The 14,526-nt window shown below is 31.2% G+C and overlaps 1 protein-coding gene across 8 annotated transcripts in view; it reads right to left on the minus strand.

The window, feature by feature from the left end:
• Window positions 1-14,526, minus strand: part of IleRS-m (Isoleucyl-tRNA synthetase, mitochondrial) — a 51,765-nt gene that overhangs the window by 2,738 nt on the left and 34,501 nt on the right. For 4 of the 8 annotated variants that reach the window (XM_076456639.1, XM_076456637.1, XM_076456641.1 and 1 more), the window contains 6 exons: window positions 12,064-12,166; window positions 11,444-11,572; window positions 9,338-9,469; window positions 7,561-7,667; window positions 3,321-3,469; window positions 1,112-1,299 (listed from right to left, as the gene is read on the minus strand). In XM_076456639.1, the coding sequence (XP_076312754.1) occupies window positions 1,112-1,299; window positions 3,321-3,469; window positions 7,561-7,667; window positions 9,338-9,469; window positions 11,444-11,572; window positions 12,064-12,166 (808 nt within the window). Of the gene's footprint in view, window positions 1-1,111; window positions 1,313-3,320; window positions 3,470-7,560; window positions 7,668-9,337; window positions 9,470-11,443; window positions 11,573-12,063; window positions 12,167-14,526 lie in introns of all 8 variants that reach the window. The other 4 variants (XR_013014301.1, XR_013014300.1, XR_013014299.1 and 1 more) reach the window with 2 other exon arrangements.

Consider the following 14,526-nt stretch of genomic DNA (forward strand, 5'->3'; position numbering starts at 1 on the left):
TATGGTATGATCTTCTAGTATTCCATTTGTTGGATGTTAGCAAGATCACAAGTAAATCATTCAGTGTATGGCTAAAATAAAAAGCTTAACTAGGCAATTGCTAAGTCAAAACTAAGCTGTTAAGTGTCAAAAACGTTGATGCATCAACAGTATCAATTCTGTTTATAATCTTAAACACTTCAATCAGATCCCCAAGAAAAACAGTCTTAAGGATCTTAATCTCTCCTCATATAACAATCCCTCCCTCCCAGGTACCATTTTAGTAACCATGCTCTTAACACTTTCCACCAATTCAATGTCTTTCCTAAGGTAAGAAGCCCATGACTGAACACAATACTCCAAATGTGGCCTAACCAATGACCTATACAATAAAATTATAACCTCTTTAGACCAATATTCAACATCTATGTAGATACAGCCTAAAATTCTATTTGCCGTACCACTAGCAGCAGCATAATGCTTGGATGGCTTTAGAGACTGATCAATTATTACACCAATATTTTTTTGTTTCATGCCCTTGTTGTTATTTTCACCCAAATTAAACTTATTACTGAAATTATGTTTGTTTCTTTTGAATTTTTGCACAAAGCTACACTAGGGCTACTTGCACTAGATATGTATTTCAAATTAAATATATCTGACTATATATATACATACATACATACATATATATGAAAGTTAATTTCCACAATTTCATAAAATTTCTCTTAAAATAATTTGATACTGAATTAAACCTACAAAGCTCTTCTTCTATATTTATTTTTGGTTTCATATAATGTACGCTCTTAAAAAAAAAACTGTTCTTGTTGACCAATTTTGAATAAATTGACAAATTCTCTAACAGAATTATAGTTTTCTACATTTTCAAAGCTAAAATAACCACTGTTTAGCCTTGCTACCAATATTTAATCAAACAGCTTGAGCCTTGTCTTATTTTGTGTCACAAAGTTTAGCCCAAACTCATTATTAACTGTATTAAGAATTACTATCACTATTTTTAAATGTTATTACACAGTTTTCAACAAATTTCATTCAACAAAACTGAACATAACAGGCCTATTACTGGTTGAGAAATAATTAAAGAACTGGGTGAACTTCAACTCTTTCTTACCTTAAGTTCTGTCAGCAAGGAGCCTGATGTGTGAATAAGAACATCTAATTCCCTTAGATTTAAGTTGACTGCAGCTTTGTTTACAACATTTCTAACAGATGCTGCAAGCTCCATGGTTTTATTTACTTCTGGATTATACCATTCTTCTAAACACTTTATCCAACCTGTCCTAAAAATCCCTTTCTGTGCTAAAAAAAATACCTGATTAAAAATGTCCATGTTCTAATAGCAAATATAAATGTAACAGATTTTTGAAATTCTGGAAAAACAACCATTTTTATGTCACTTGGAAAACTCTTGAAATTTTAGTTTCAATACAAAAAAAATCCTTCATGAAATAATTGGCTTAATTTAAAAAAAAACTAAAGAAACAAAACAATTCAGTTACTGGGATTGGGTCTATTTATGTGCAATTATCATCCCTTATGAGATCCGAGACTACTGCAATTTCCACGTTTGGTGAAAAAAAAATGTCAGAAAAATGGAAGTTTAATTTTGTGGGGCAGGATTCAAGAATCCCGGAAACGTTGGAACTTTCTTTTATAAAGAATGTGTATCCTATTAAAATGAAATAGAATACACAGACATAACATTTAAATTTAAAATATACACTCAGGATTACCTCTCAAAGTCCTTGCTAAAAGGTTTTCTGAAATGTGTTGTTTACATAATATATAACAAAAACAGTTTTGTTAAAAACTGTAGAAAACCTTTTCTATGATTTAGAGACTGTAAACAGTAAATTAATGAGTAATTCATAAACAACCCATAAAGACAAAGAGACTTATGTTTTCATGACCTACTGCCCCAAAAAATGCCAACATGCTAAGTGTGTAAAAATAAATTTAGTGAAATACATTAAAATCATTTGGTTATTGAAAATAAAGGAAATATATTTACACCATTACATTCAAGGAGGAAATATGAAATGTCAATGACAAAAATATCTGAAACAACCACAACAGTTATATAAGTAAAAATAACATAAAAATAACTGTTAAATATGGAATAATAATAGGATGTAAAGCCAAACCATTAAGGCAACAACAATATAAATAGAATAGCAAAACAAGTAAAGATTTAAAAACAAACACTTCAGTATATACCATGCTTAAAAACTGTCACAATGATTCAAGTAAGTTTCCAATTATTGCCAACAAGCAATGTAAATTTTTGAAAGAGGTTTAAAATTCTGCAATATTTATAATAAAAATACATAGTTAAAAAAATTCAAACTGACATGAATGTTTTAAAATATGAGAATTACACCAACAATCTGTTCACTGAAGAAGCTTAGATGTAAACAATACAAACACAGCATCTGATAAGTGCAGCTTACCCTGAGTTGATACTCTAAGATACAATTTATTAACAAAGGTACCTGGCAAAACTGGACTGGAAAAAATAAAGCAAATATGTGGAGGTGGTTACACTGTTCAGCTATTTTAACTTAAACCTCACAATCTGTCCAATAAAAGCTACCAGTGCTATGCGTGGCATTAAGTATCACTTTCATTATTTGTCAACCTCAAACCTCCTCACTTAGTTATCATTCATGACACATTTTAAACTCAAACTATTTATCCAGCATATTACTCATTTAATTTTATCATATAGGGAAGTTCTACCTGAATTCTTCTATCAAATTTTATTGAAATTGATTTAGCTAGTTCTTCACAACAACTTATGACAACAAATAGACAGAGAGATGAACAACGTTGTTTTACATGTATAGATGAAATGATTTAAGACATTTTAAAGCAAAGACATTATTTCTATGATTCATGATAATTTTCACTTATAGAGATTTATTCCTGCATGGGTATTTTTCACATGTACTATTATTAACAATAGCAGCTGAGCCCTATGCCTACAAAATGTTACATTTGTTACACGTGAAACCCAAATAACTCTTTGATACCTTTTCTGAGACCATTTTATTCATCTTAGATAAAATGCCTACTTATTAACTTATTATTTTACTATAAAATGTCTCCAAAATGTTTAGCAGCTGAAAATATTTTATGGAAAATACAAAAAATAAATTGTAAAACTATTATTTCTCTGAATAACTTCAAAGATTAAGATTTTATAAAAAAATAAATCATCCAATAAACATTTGGAATATTTAATAATACATGTATCTCACATGCCTAGTTTTAAATATCAGTTATAACTAACTTTAAATTATTATAATGAAAAAATTTACCACGCCCAGAATCAGGATGATGGAGAAACACTTCTTCAACAAGATGAGGCAGCACTGGTGCAAACAGACAACAAACAGCATCCAGAAGATGAAAAAGCGTTGTTTGACAGGCTCTTCTTGTCACAGAATTGTTTTTATGACAGTACAATCTGAAGTGGACATTTTCATTTATTTATGTGTACTTGGTTTTAAAATATGTAACTTTGACATTAAAGCATTACAATGAATTAATTTTATAATTTAAAGTACAATATTTTACAGGTAATTTAAGACATAAGCACCAACCTTTCTACATCCAAGGTGACTTTCTGTAACAGAAACTTAAGAACCTTTAACATCTTTTTTAGCTTCTGAATATTTGAAACATCCCATGATATAAAGCAGGGGTGACTAAACTTGCTTAACGTATGAGCCACTTACAATAAACTTCAGACGTTTGAGAGCCACAAGACATGAACAAATATTAATAAATACATGTACGTAATAACATTTATTAATGTATGTAGTTTTAAAACTGTTAATCTATATTAGTTTCAAAAATCACAAAGTACACATACATATACCAAATGTTTTTGAAATCCTGGCTGATTATTGTTTCAACTATACTGAGTGTATTTATTTAATACGGTAATGAATTACAGAAGCGTCTAAGAAGAAATATGCAGACATTAAATGAGACTGCCAAAAATAAAAATAAAAGGGGTAAAACAGATATTTTTAATGATATTTATTTATCTTAGTAAATTTCTGGTCAAAACATGGAGGAAAATATATAAAACAATAAAATTGGAGATATTTTGATCAAGTATCACCTTACAAAATTTTAGTCTTATCATAACATTTTTCTGACACAAACAGACGTTGATACAATTATCAGGCGATTTACTGCTAGTAGAGGTCTTGTGAGTTTCCACCTTGGTTGTGAGTCGTTGACATTTTGGCTGATATGTTGTCAAGGCTGTATGAATTAGCTCCATCAGGTGTTGATTTGTAAGGATTGCATGATGCATTACAGAGTACAATGATTCACAGCAGTATGTTGTGCTAAAAATTGTGATGAGTTGCACATTGGTTTTCTTCAGTTCAGGATATTTTATTTCTGGAAATTGCTTCCAGAACTCAATTGTAGAATGGGATAATTTATGAATCATCTTTAGAACCAGGTCCTCCTGTAGTTCTGTTAGTTCCATTTCCATAGCGAATGATTCTGTAACCAGAGGTTTGAGAATTGGACAACCAGCATTGATCACATGAACCATGGAGTTACAAGAAAGGCAAAGCAGGGCTTCAACTTCTGCAAGTCCTCAAACCTGTCCAGGAAATTATCAAGCAGTCCTTGTAATTTATCTTTGTATTCTTCCAGTTTGTGGTCTCTTATTTCAATATCAGGGAATGTATTTACTCTCCTTTTGAGATTGGAAAAGTAACTGAAGTTTCTTGACAATATGTCTCTTTGAAAAGTCTTATTTTATTCTGAAAGCTGAAAATTGTCTGAGTAAGATCAGAAACAATTTTATTCTTTCCCTGGAGTGCCAAGTTGAGAGTTTGTAGGTGATTCATTATATCAGGAACATTAGATCTTGCATCCATTCATTGTTTCCCAGTTGAAGGTAGAATCTTTTCTTCAAGAAAAGTTATAACAGGCTGCAACAGACCCACAAACATATTTAAGACATTGCTGGTTGATAGCTACCTCACAATGAAGTAGAAAGAGACACCACTGGGTTTATCTTCAAGCTCCAGTTCTTCAATAAAATTTTTGAACTGTTGGTGGGTCTTCCCATTTAAGCGTATGAAATTGGCAATTTCAAGAACAAATTTCATAACATCTTCATACTTGAAGTATCTGGCTGCCAGGTGTTCACGATGAATAATGCAATCAACAAACAGGGAGAAACTCTGGTAGTGCTGGAATTACTTTTCATAAGTGCAATTAATTCTGCATTTTTCCCTACAATTGCAGGTGCTCCATCTGTTGCAACACTAACGAGTTTATCCAGTGGAATATCAACATTTGTTAAGGCTCTGTCAAGCACATTTTTAATGTCAACACCACAACTTGTTTCTTTTAGTGTCGCTAAGTCCAACATCTCTTCTTTCACGGTTACATCAGATGAAACATAAGGAACAAATACTGTTAGTTGTGGGTTGTCTTGTATGTTTATAGATTCGTCAAAGGCTAAGCTGAATGCAAGTTAATTATTTAAATTATATTGCATTTTGTCTGCAACATTAGCACTGATCTGGGAGATACGTCTCTGTAGTGTGGTGTGAAGCTGATGTTTATGCTATTAGTTGCTGAAGTTTTGTGTTATTTGTAACTACCACTGCAACAACTTCAGCTGTATTCTTCTTAACAAATTCACCATCAAGACATGGGCATTCAGCACAAGCAGTATTCCATAATATAACAAAACTAGCTTCAGTCATTGTATCAACTTCCTTACTAAACGTTGTCAACAGTGTCTGCTGGCTATTTAGTGATGATTTTAACACAGTTAACTTATTTTTCTGTAATTCTGATTTAGGTGGATAATCAGACAAAAAGCTTTTGTCATTTGTTTCCTAGTGGTGTTTCAAGTTACTGGTTTTGTTATGATTGAGTAACACATTGCAGATAAGACACTTTCATATTTTCACTTCTTACAATTTGATGATGCCGTCTTCCTTCACAAAATTTTCACAGACACTTCTAAAAAATTAAAGTGAAATGAAACAATATGCTCCAACACGAGCAATGCAACCAAATTCTACAGTGCTAATTTCACTGGCCATAACACAGCCACAATCATGCAAGAGCAAGCCATGCCCACTAAAACTAATACTGTCAGCACTGGCTTGTACAATTACTAATTCTCCAGCACAATTCCTCTGTAATCCTTGCTGACCTGTAATTTCTTTAATCTCTGACTTAAATCTAGCATCAAAATTAGAATTCAAATTATTAAATATATTTACTCACCATGAACATTAAACTTACATTTTAATCCAGTGGATTCTGTTTTTACCTGGTAAATAATTATAAAGGCTGAAAAATTTTTAATTACATTTTATATTAATTGTGATGCAAAAAGGACCTCAGCCAACATATTTCTGTGAGCCTCACATTATGTGTCAAAGAGCTGCATGTGGTTTGCGAGTCGTGGTTTGGCCATCCCTGATATAAAGTGCACCTTATTAATCATGTAATGTTATTATGTTCTGATATGAAAGTTTTATAAATGTTATCCCATGTTAGATTGTAGTACAGTTCAACTGCATTTACATTCAACCAGTGTTACATTACACTATGTAACAAAATATTTACTTTTTCTTGTTCCTGGGCAGAAAGTGTTATTTTCAAACTGCTTATGCCTAAAGTAAATGGAAAAGACCTATTTTCCTCTTCAAACTTTGCTTTTTTTATTGGGAGCAAACAATGAAAACATGATGGGAGACTATATTTGGGGGCTGATACGCGAATGTGAATTACATTACAGTTGCATATCTCGAAAAACATTTTTGTATAACTTTAGTATAAATACACGTAAATCTTGATTCATATGTTTTATTCAGAACTTGTGTAAATGAAAATGTGCAGATTTGCCTGTTTTTACACAGAAAATAGGTTAATTTCTAAATTTCATTATTCAGCTCACAAAAACAAAGTTTGAAGAAAATAATGGCCATTGTCTGTACTTTTACAACATAAGAAATTAAGAAATAACACATACTATCCTGGAACAAAATTTGTGTTACATTGTGTAATTAAAATAAAACAACTTAAGAGTATGCTAGATAAATAAATCCAAAACGAGAATTTACATAATGAATAGTTAAAAACATCATGAACACTGAAAATATCCAACTCAGCCAAATGATGATTCAATCTGATACTCATCGTAGGTTTCAGTTTTCTTGTGTATTGATTTATAACATCAAGTGTTTCTGACCAGTTTACAAAACATAATTGATGTACAATTAGTTTTTATTTAAACAGAAATTGTTAATAATACTGTTTTGATCATTAGATGATTAAGAAAACCATCAATAATTTCAAGAAAATTCAAATGCTACTTACTTATGTTTAGTATGAATAAATTAAATCACATATACATACGCATCTCAGCCAATCAATAAAAGAAAATTTCAGTACTATAATAATCTGGAACACAAAAATAACACATTGACAATTTTAGTATCAAAATTTTTGAAACATAAATACCAGAAATACATTTTTCCAGTGATAAGGTAACCTTACCTGTGCTTTATTAAATGACAATAATATGATGATACATCAGTCGTCACAAAATGAAGAAGTTGAAACATTGCATGGTTATAGTGTAGCTGATCATATCTCTCTGCAACCTGATGGAGTAGTTAGAAAATAACTTAATAATACAGAGGCAGTGTCAGGATTTCAAATGACTTGAACAACTCACAGACCTAACAAATATAAAATATTTAAAAAAACGACAATAACTGTGATCCCTTTCAACACTGTTGGAATATTTATCACGATATGCAAGAAACTGTGATAACAATTATATGAAAAATTATATATAAAATAATTTCATATATATTTCTACAAAAGCATCAAATAAAAGCTATCAAAATTATATTTGTTTCCAAATATTAAAGGATAGAGATTCATGTTTTTATATTATGATATTTCTAATTTTTCACATTAACAAAAATTTGATTCATTACATAACTTTATAAATCATTAAAAACCTATAAATTATGTTTCTTGAAGTGAAAAAACTGAAACAAACATTTCATCCATGTGTGCTCCAGACATTAAAATTGAAAAAGGATTCCAGCAGAAAGACATGATTGTACATTTCTTCAAAGTGAATCCACAAGTTTTATCAGCCACAGCTGTGGATATGGAAGGGCAGTCATGGCAACAGGAAAAATTGGTAGTAAGTTATCTCTACAAGTGTGAATATCTATTAAGGTGAATAGTTGGTACTATGAAAGACTGAATACTTGTGTTTTTAAGTTCCACAGGTAAAATATACTCTGTTCATTCTTTGTAGTTACTTTTATTAATATTATTGGTCAGAATGTTTAATGTGTGTATATATTATAACCATAAATTTTTAAGCCATAAAAAAAACACATTAAAATTAAACAAAATATGCTGCATATTTTTGAAAAGATTCTAGGGTACAAGCTACAACATGGGATTATAAAATGTATCCTAGGTTTTGGAGGTGACTGAAGAAGTAGGACCCACATTGCAGTAGGGATACACCATCTATCAGTCTCAACCTCCAACTTGTTAGTCTTACATAAGAAAATTAGAAATTTAGAAATTAGGAGAGTAAGATGTGGGTGCTCAAGCCCACAACATCCCACATCTACATCACCCTTCACTGCCTGCAAACACTTGTGGTAAGGTGACTGCTCTTTCAAGTTAAAAAAAAATAAGAAAAAAGATAAACATAAAAAGATGAAAAATAAATAAAATAAAAAAATGACATTTAAAAAAAGAAAAACGTACTACTTTTTACTAATAATTATTTTTAGGTAAAAATAAGGTCATTTAAGAACTTGGCACTACTTCATGCAGATGAAAAGAACATGAAAATATGTATTGAATGGTATCAGTATTGAATACAATGTTTTTAATTACTGGTGTTACTTTCAGGTTTTTTTTTCATAATAATGCATAAAATGTCTACTATTTAGTTAAAAATTAAGATTTTAAAGTCGTAATAGGATGTATGCCAAGTGAATACTCACCATTTTGTATAATAAGAACCATGAGTCACTGCTAAACTGCCCCTCACAACTTACAATGCTAAAATCAGGAGTTTGATTCCCTTCAGTGGGCTCAGCAGATGGCCCAATGTGGCTTTGCTAAAAGAAAACACACATACACGCTGTCAAACTAATCATTTTAAGGCCTCTAGCTTAATGCTGAGCCACTGGAGGTTTGGTTGAAAAAGTTGTATCCCATAGTCCTTAATGAAGGTTATTTTTAAAGTGTTTTCCAGTATAAAAGGATGTATGTCAAGTGAGTGACTCACTGTTTGACTGAGCTGATGAATAAGATGAAGCATGTGAAGATCCAACAGTTCCATGTCTTTTAACTCACACTTATGCAGATTGTAGTTAAACCCATGCAAAGACCCCAGAAGGAATCGCAGTGTGCTTCTAACCTAGAATAAAAGGTTTAGCTACTTCACTTTTACTAATAATGCAAGATACAGTCAATCTATGCAATTTAACAAACAATACTTGAAATATCTGATACATGATTATAAACAAAATATACATCACATAAAGTAAAAATAATAATTCTACTTACAGTAGGAATGCTTTATAATGCTTCCTCTTAACCAGATTATAGGTTAATGTTTTAATATCTTTCCAGAGTGAGCTTATTGGTTACTTTCCAGCATGAAATCACCACCTTACAAGTATTAGGACTTCACTGAAACAGTGTAATTAGTCAAAACATTGTTTTTAATTTAATTTTACAATTCTTTAAATAGTGCAAGTTCCTTGAAATAAATAATATAGAGTACCAAAACTGAAAAATAAAAATATTTTAATTACACAAACCTAAACCCTGGCAAACAAATTAACCCTTAAATAGTTGGAATGTTGTAGGTAGCAGCATCAATTGATGATGGCTACCATTTAAGGGTTAATCGGATTATATCATGTTAAAGCAGCAGGCAGTATTATTAGTATTACAGGTGTAATATTTGTTGCAGTGTAAAATAGGAATAAAATGGTTTCAAGAAGCTACATTACAATTTTATATATATATATGAAATTAAACAGAAATAATGGCTAATGAGGCAACATGTTTTACACAATGGCAATAATAAACTAATTACGTACACTTTATGATAAAGTGAAACTTTTGTGGATCAAATATGAATTTTAACTACTTGAAATTAGAATTTTTTCAAAGAAATGCTCAGCTTTGATTAGGATGTAAAGTTTATTTTTTAATATATATTATAATAAAATTAAACTTATCCTAGTTCTTTACCTAATATTGTAACAAACATATTGAATAAATATTATACCATGGTAAATAAGCCCTTGGGAGTTTTCATGAAAATTTTTTTTTTGGAAAGCTTAGATCTGGTGTACATTTCTTGCAGAATAACATTTAAACATATTGTGAACAAAATTTTAAGAAAGGTACCAATAGCTAAGTCTTGGCAATTTTTATGGAAAAAAAAATTTAAATGAACAAATGTGTGATCTTAATGTAAAATATGGGAAAACAAAATTTGAAATAAAAAATTATGTAAAATTCCTCATACCACCAGGACTGAAATGTTTAGAGTTAAGGGGAAACATGAATTTCTTTATAAAATGTAAAAGAGAAGTTTTCTCTCCTTCAAAATTAAAATTTCAAAAAAGTGTAAGGAAAAATATGGCAATTCATTTGCCTTGGGTTTCATGCATTTCACACAGCTATAAAATGATTGCCATACAAGCGAGGCAATAAAGATATAAAAATCAAAAACAAACTACATGTGAAAAAGTATACAGAAGAAATCGTGAATAACTTAAATGTCCAGTTTAGAAACACGTTGATTATTCAAAAATAAAGTTAAACTTATTTTGTTGCAAAATTTAATTTCTGTTTCTGATTCAGCTACAGTTAGGGAAGAAAAATAACAGAAAAAACAACAAAAAAAAACTTTTGATATTAATTTGGGAAGTTCTAGAGGTTATACAAATTTAATATGAAAACTGCAAGACAAAAAAATTTTGTTCTTAGCAGAGAAAACTCACTTCTACTCATAGTATTCACAGTCTGAGTCAAGCTAACTGGAAATTCACAGAAATATTGTTAGAAAAGATTTTATTAAAAAGTCTGATCTTTTTTGCACATATCAGAGACTTGTGATGTTTACTAAAAATAAAAACTTGCCATATTTCATGAAGATACATTTAGTATATTCCTAGTTATAGTAAACACTGCTATGCATAGTTTAAAAAAACAAAACAAGGGTGGATGTTAAGACCCAACACCATCTCAATAGAGGTAAACTGTACATACCAAATTTTTTTATTTTGAACCAATCTTTTAGGTCATGTATGCAAACATTCATATACTTTTTCCCATAAAACACTGACAGTGATTTGCATAAACCAAAACTTACTTTTTGTACATTTTCTGCACTTTCTTTAATAACATGTGAAGAAGCATGAACATTATCATGATGACAAGCATGAGAAGCAACCCACCATCTCAGAACATCTGCACCATATGGAGGGTCATGTCCGATATCCTAGAAATGTAGAAACATTCAAAATATAACTGACTTAACTAATGTTACGTGTAAATTAATGTTTTACTCATTTACAAAAAAATGTATCTTCATTAGTACCTGTATTTCAATTATACACCAACTTCACTAGAACATTTCAGTCATTAAAATATTTCAAACAAAATTACCTTGACACACATTAAGTCTACAGCATTTAATGTACAGGTTCCAAAACCTGGTAACTCAAAATATTATGATTAAATCTTCTAGTGATGCTATTTTTGTATACAGCCAACATTTCTTTAACTCCCAAAGAAAACTATTTATAAAATAATTTGATGCTTTTCATCGTGATTTTTAAGAGTTTGTGAAAATGCATTTACTATTTAGATTCATGTTTATGACACTTCTCAAAAAATACAATACAATATATAAATTCAATCAAGAAATAAAAAAATTAATATTTCTCCAACTTAACAATAGAGTGCTCTTTTATCATCCTTTCCACTTACCTTACCACCATCAGTTATAACTTCAGGATCAATGACATTTCCAACAGATTTAGACATTTTGAACCCATTTTGATCCAGAGTGAAACCATGAGTAAAAACATTCCTAAAATATTCATTTCCTCAATTAATACACTGAAGTTGATTGCTATGCCAAAATTATTATCATTTATCTTTAGGTTATAAGAATAACAAATAAATGCAGTCACAGCATGATAAAACCTAAAAATACAAAGATATGGTAAAAACCACTGTAAAGGTAGGGATACATGTGGTAAATGCTTCACTCAAATGGACTTTTATCAGAAAATTCATCAAGCCAAAAAAATGTTGACCACATACTAATTTACCTTTTCTTTTTAGTAAAATCAAGCATTGCTTTGTATTTCCAAGTGTAAAACCATTAAGACTTAGTTTTTTTTTATGCTCTATCCAAAAATGTTATCTTTTTTTGATTTTAGCATTTCTATGTGATACATAGATGAAATACAGAAAGTAAAGAAGTTAATATTTTCCAATACTGAAAATGTATTTACGATAGAAATTTATCTTCACTCATCAAGTTTTTTCCATACAGTGTTGTTTTACTCACAACTAACCTTTGGACACCTACCTGATCTTGTGCATTTCCACATGAAACTGTTGCATTGTTGCAAGTAATTGAGCACACAACAACCCCTTAACCACTAGGAATGCAATACCGCCTCTCCTAAGCATAGCTGGCCCTCTACATACTTATTGTTCATTCATTAGGTAAGAAAGTAAAATGCATTAGAAGTGGGGATGATAGGTGAGAAGCATAAGGGGGGGGTAGGAATCTATGAGAAATACATTTTCGATGTTGGAAAATATTAATCTCCAATATGACAGCTAACTCTTACATCTTGTTAAATTCCCACACTGAAGTGATGGAGAAACCAGTGCAAAATTTTACCTAGATGAACCTTCTTATAGAAGTACTTGAAGGGAACTCATGTAATGTGACACATTACAACTTGAAACAGTATAGAAGCATATCCATGAAATTTTGCACCTCATATGTATCTGGGGAACTCTCTTCACCCATAAAGGAAGAGAAGTATTGCAAGGATAGGCAAAAGATATAAGCACAGGCCAGAACCTGCATCAGGCTTTCCAAAGTGATATATGTGCAGTGTGGCTAGGGCACATCACATCATGTATTGTGGGTCAACTCCAGTTCAAAACCAGGTTGCACGAGGAATTCAGCTTTCGAGCTGTATTAATGAGTGTAATAGAATAATGAATACATGAACTGGTCAGTGGAGACAAATGGGGTTCAAATGGAAATAAAGATGAGAAATGGAAGGAAAAGATATTGGGTGAGCTCACACTCATATGCTACAAATGTTTTAGGTAGAAAAACGTAATTCAGGTAGAGAAGAATAAAGGAACAATGAAATATAATGCAAGAAGAATTGGTGGCATATATATCAAAGTATCAATGACCACAGGTAAGGAGAAGGTGGAAATAAGTTTTAACAGACAGATGGTATAAGGACCAGAAAATCAAAAGTTCAAAGAGAGATAGAGTAATAGCACAGAAAACAACATTAAGGTCCCACTCAGATAGGCTGGGAGGGTGATAGAGGTGAAACGAATGAGAGTATCATAATGACTGGGGAGGAAAAAAAATCTATGGAAATAGTAAAACAAAAAGATAGCCAAGAGAGCCATCCAGCAACCAAAAGTAATTGGGTTGGAAAAGTTGTGGTCAAAAAACCATTTAAAGAACTCATATAGATGAAAAACAGAAGAATAAGAAGGATCAATTCAGAGAGCAGTGGCAGTAAGTATGCCATTTCAACTGATAAACTTCCAAGGAGGGAGGATAAATAGAATGAGACAAAAATAAGGCTACATGTGAAGAGAGTTCAGAATACTATGCAAGTGACCAAAAATATCTCACACATGAAGCCAGAGTAGGGACATGGCTATGTTCCAGAGAAAGGTACAAAACTGAAGGAGGGGAAGACAAAACCATGACTGAACAAGGCAATATGGTGCTACCAGAGGGACCCAACAAGAAGTGTCCCAAACAACGAAGAACACAAATGAAGGGTGGATATATAAAGGAAGAACCATCACCAGTGCTATTGAATGTGGAAGAGGAGACTAGAATAGGGAAGCTCAGCATTGTCATAAATGGCAAAATCATCTATTTAAGGAATGTGCAGCTGAGAGCAAATTACTGAAAAACAAAGATTAAAATACTACTCCGTGGGAGACATTTGGTCATGTTTTAAAAGATGATCCATGACAAGATTCAGGGAACTTGGAACGTGACAGGCTACAAGACAGATTCACAGAGAAAGTCCAAAAGAGGAGGTTGGAAATGCACAGAATGTGACCGAGTGTCCACTGACAATTGATTTAGGATATCACAGTTAAGTGAATCATTAATAAACAGGCATGTGCAACAGAGATAAAATGATCCAAAACTTAATG

This window comes from Tachypleus tridentatus, chromosome 9, assembly GCF_004210375.1.
Source record: "Tachypleus tridentatus isolate NWPU-2018 chromosome 9, ASM421037v1, whole genome shotgun sequence".
Lineage (NCBI taxonomy): Eukaryota > Metazoa > Arthropoda > Merostomata > Xiphosura > Limulidae > Tachypleus > Tachypleus tridentatus.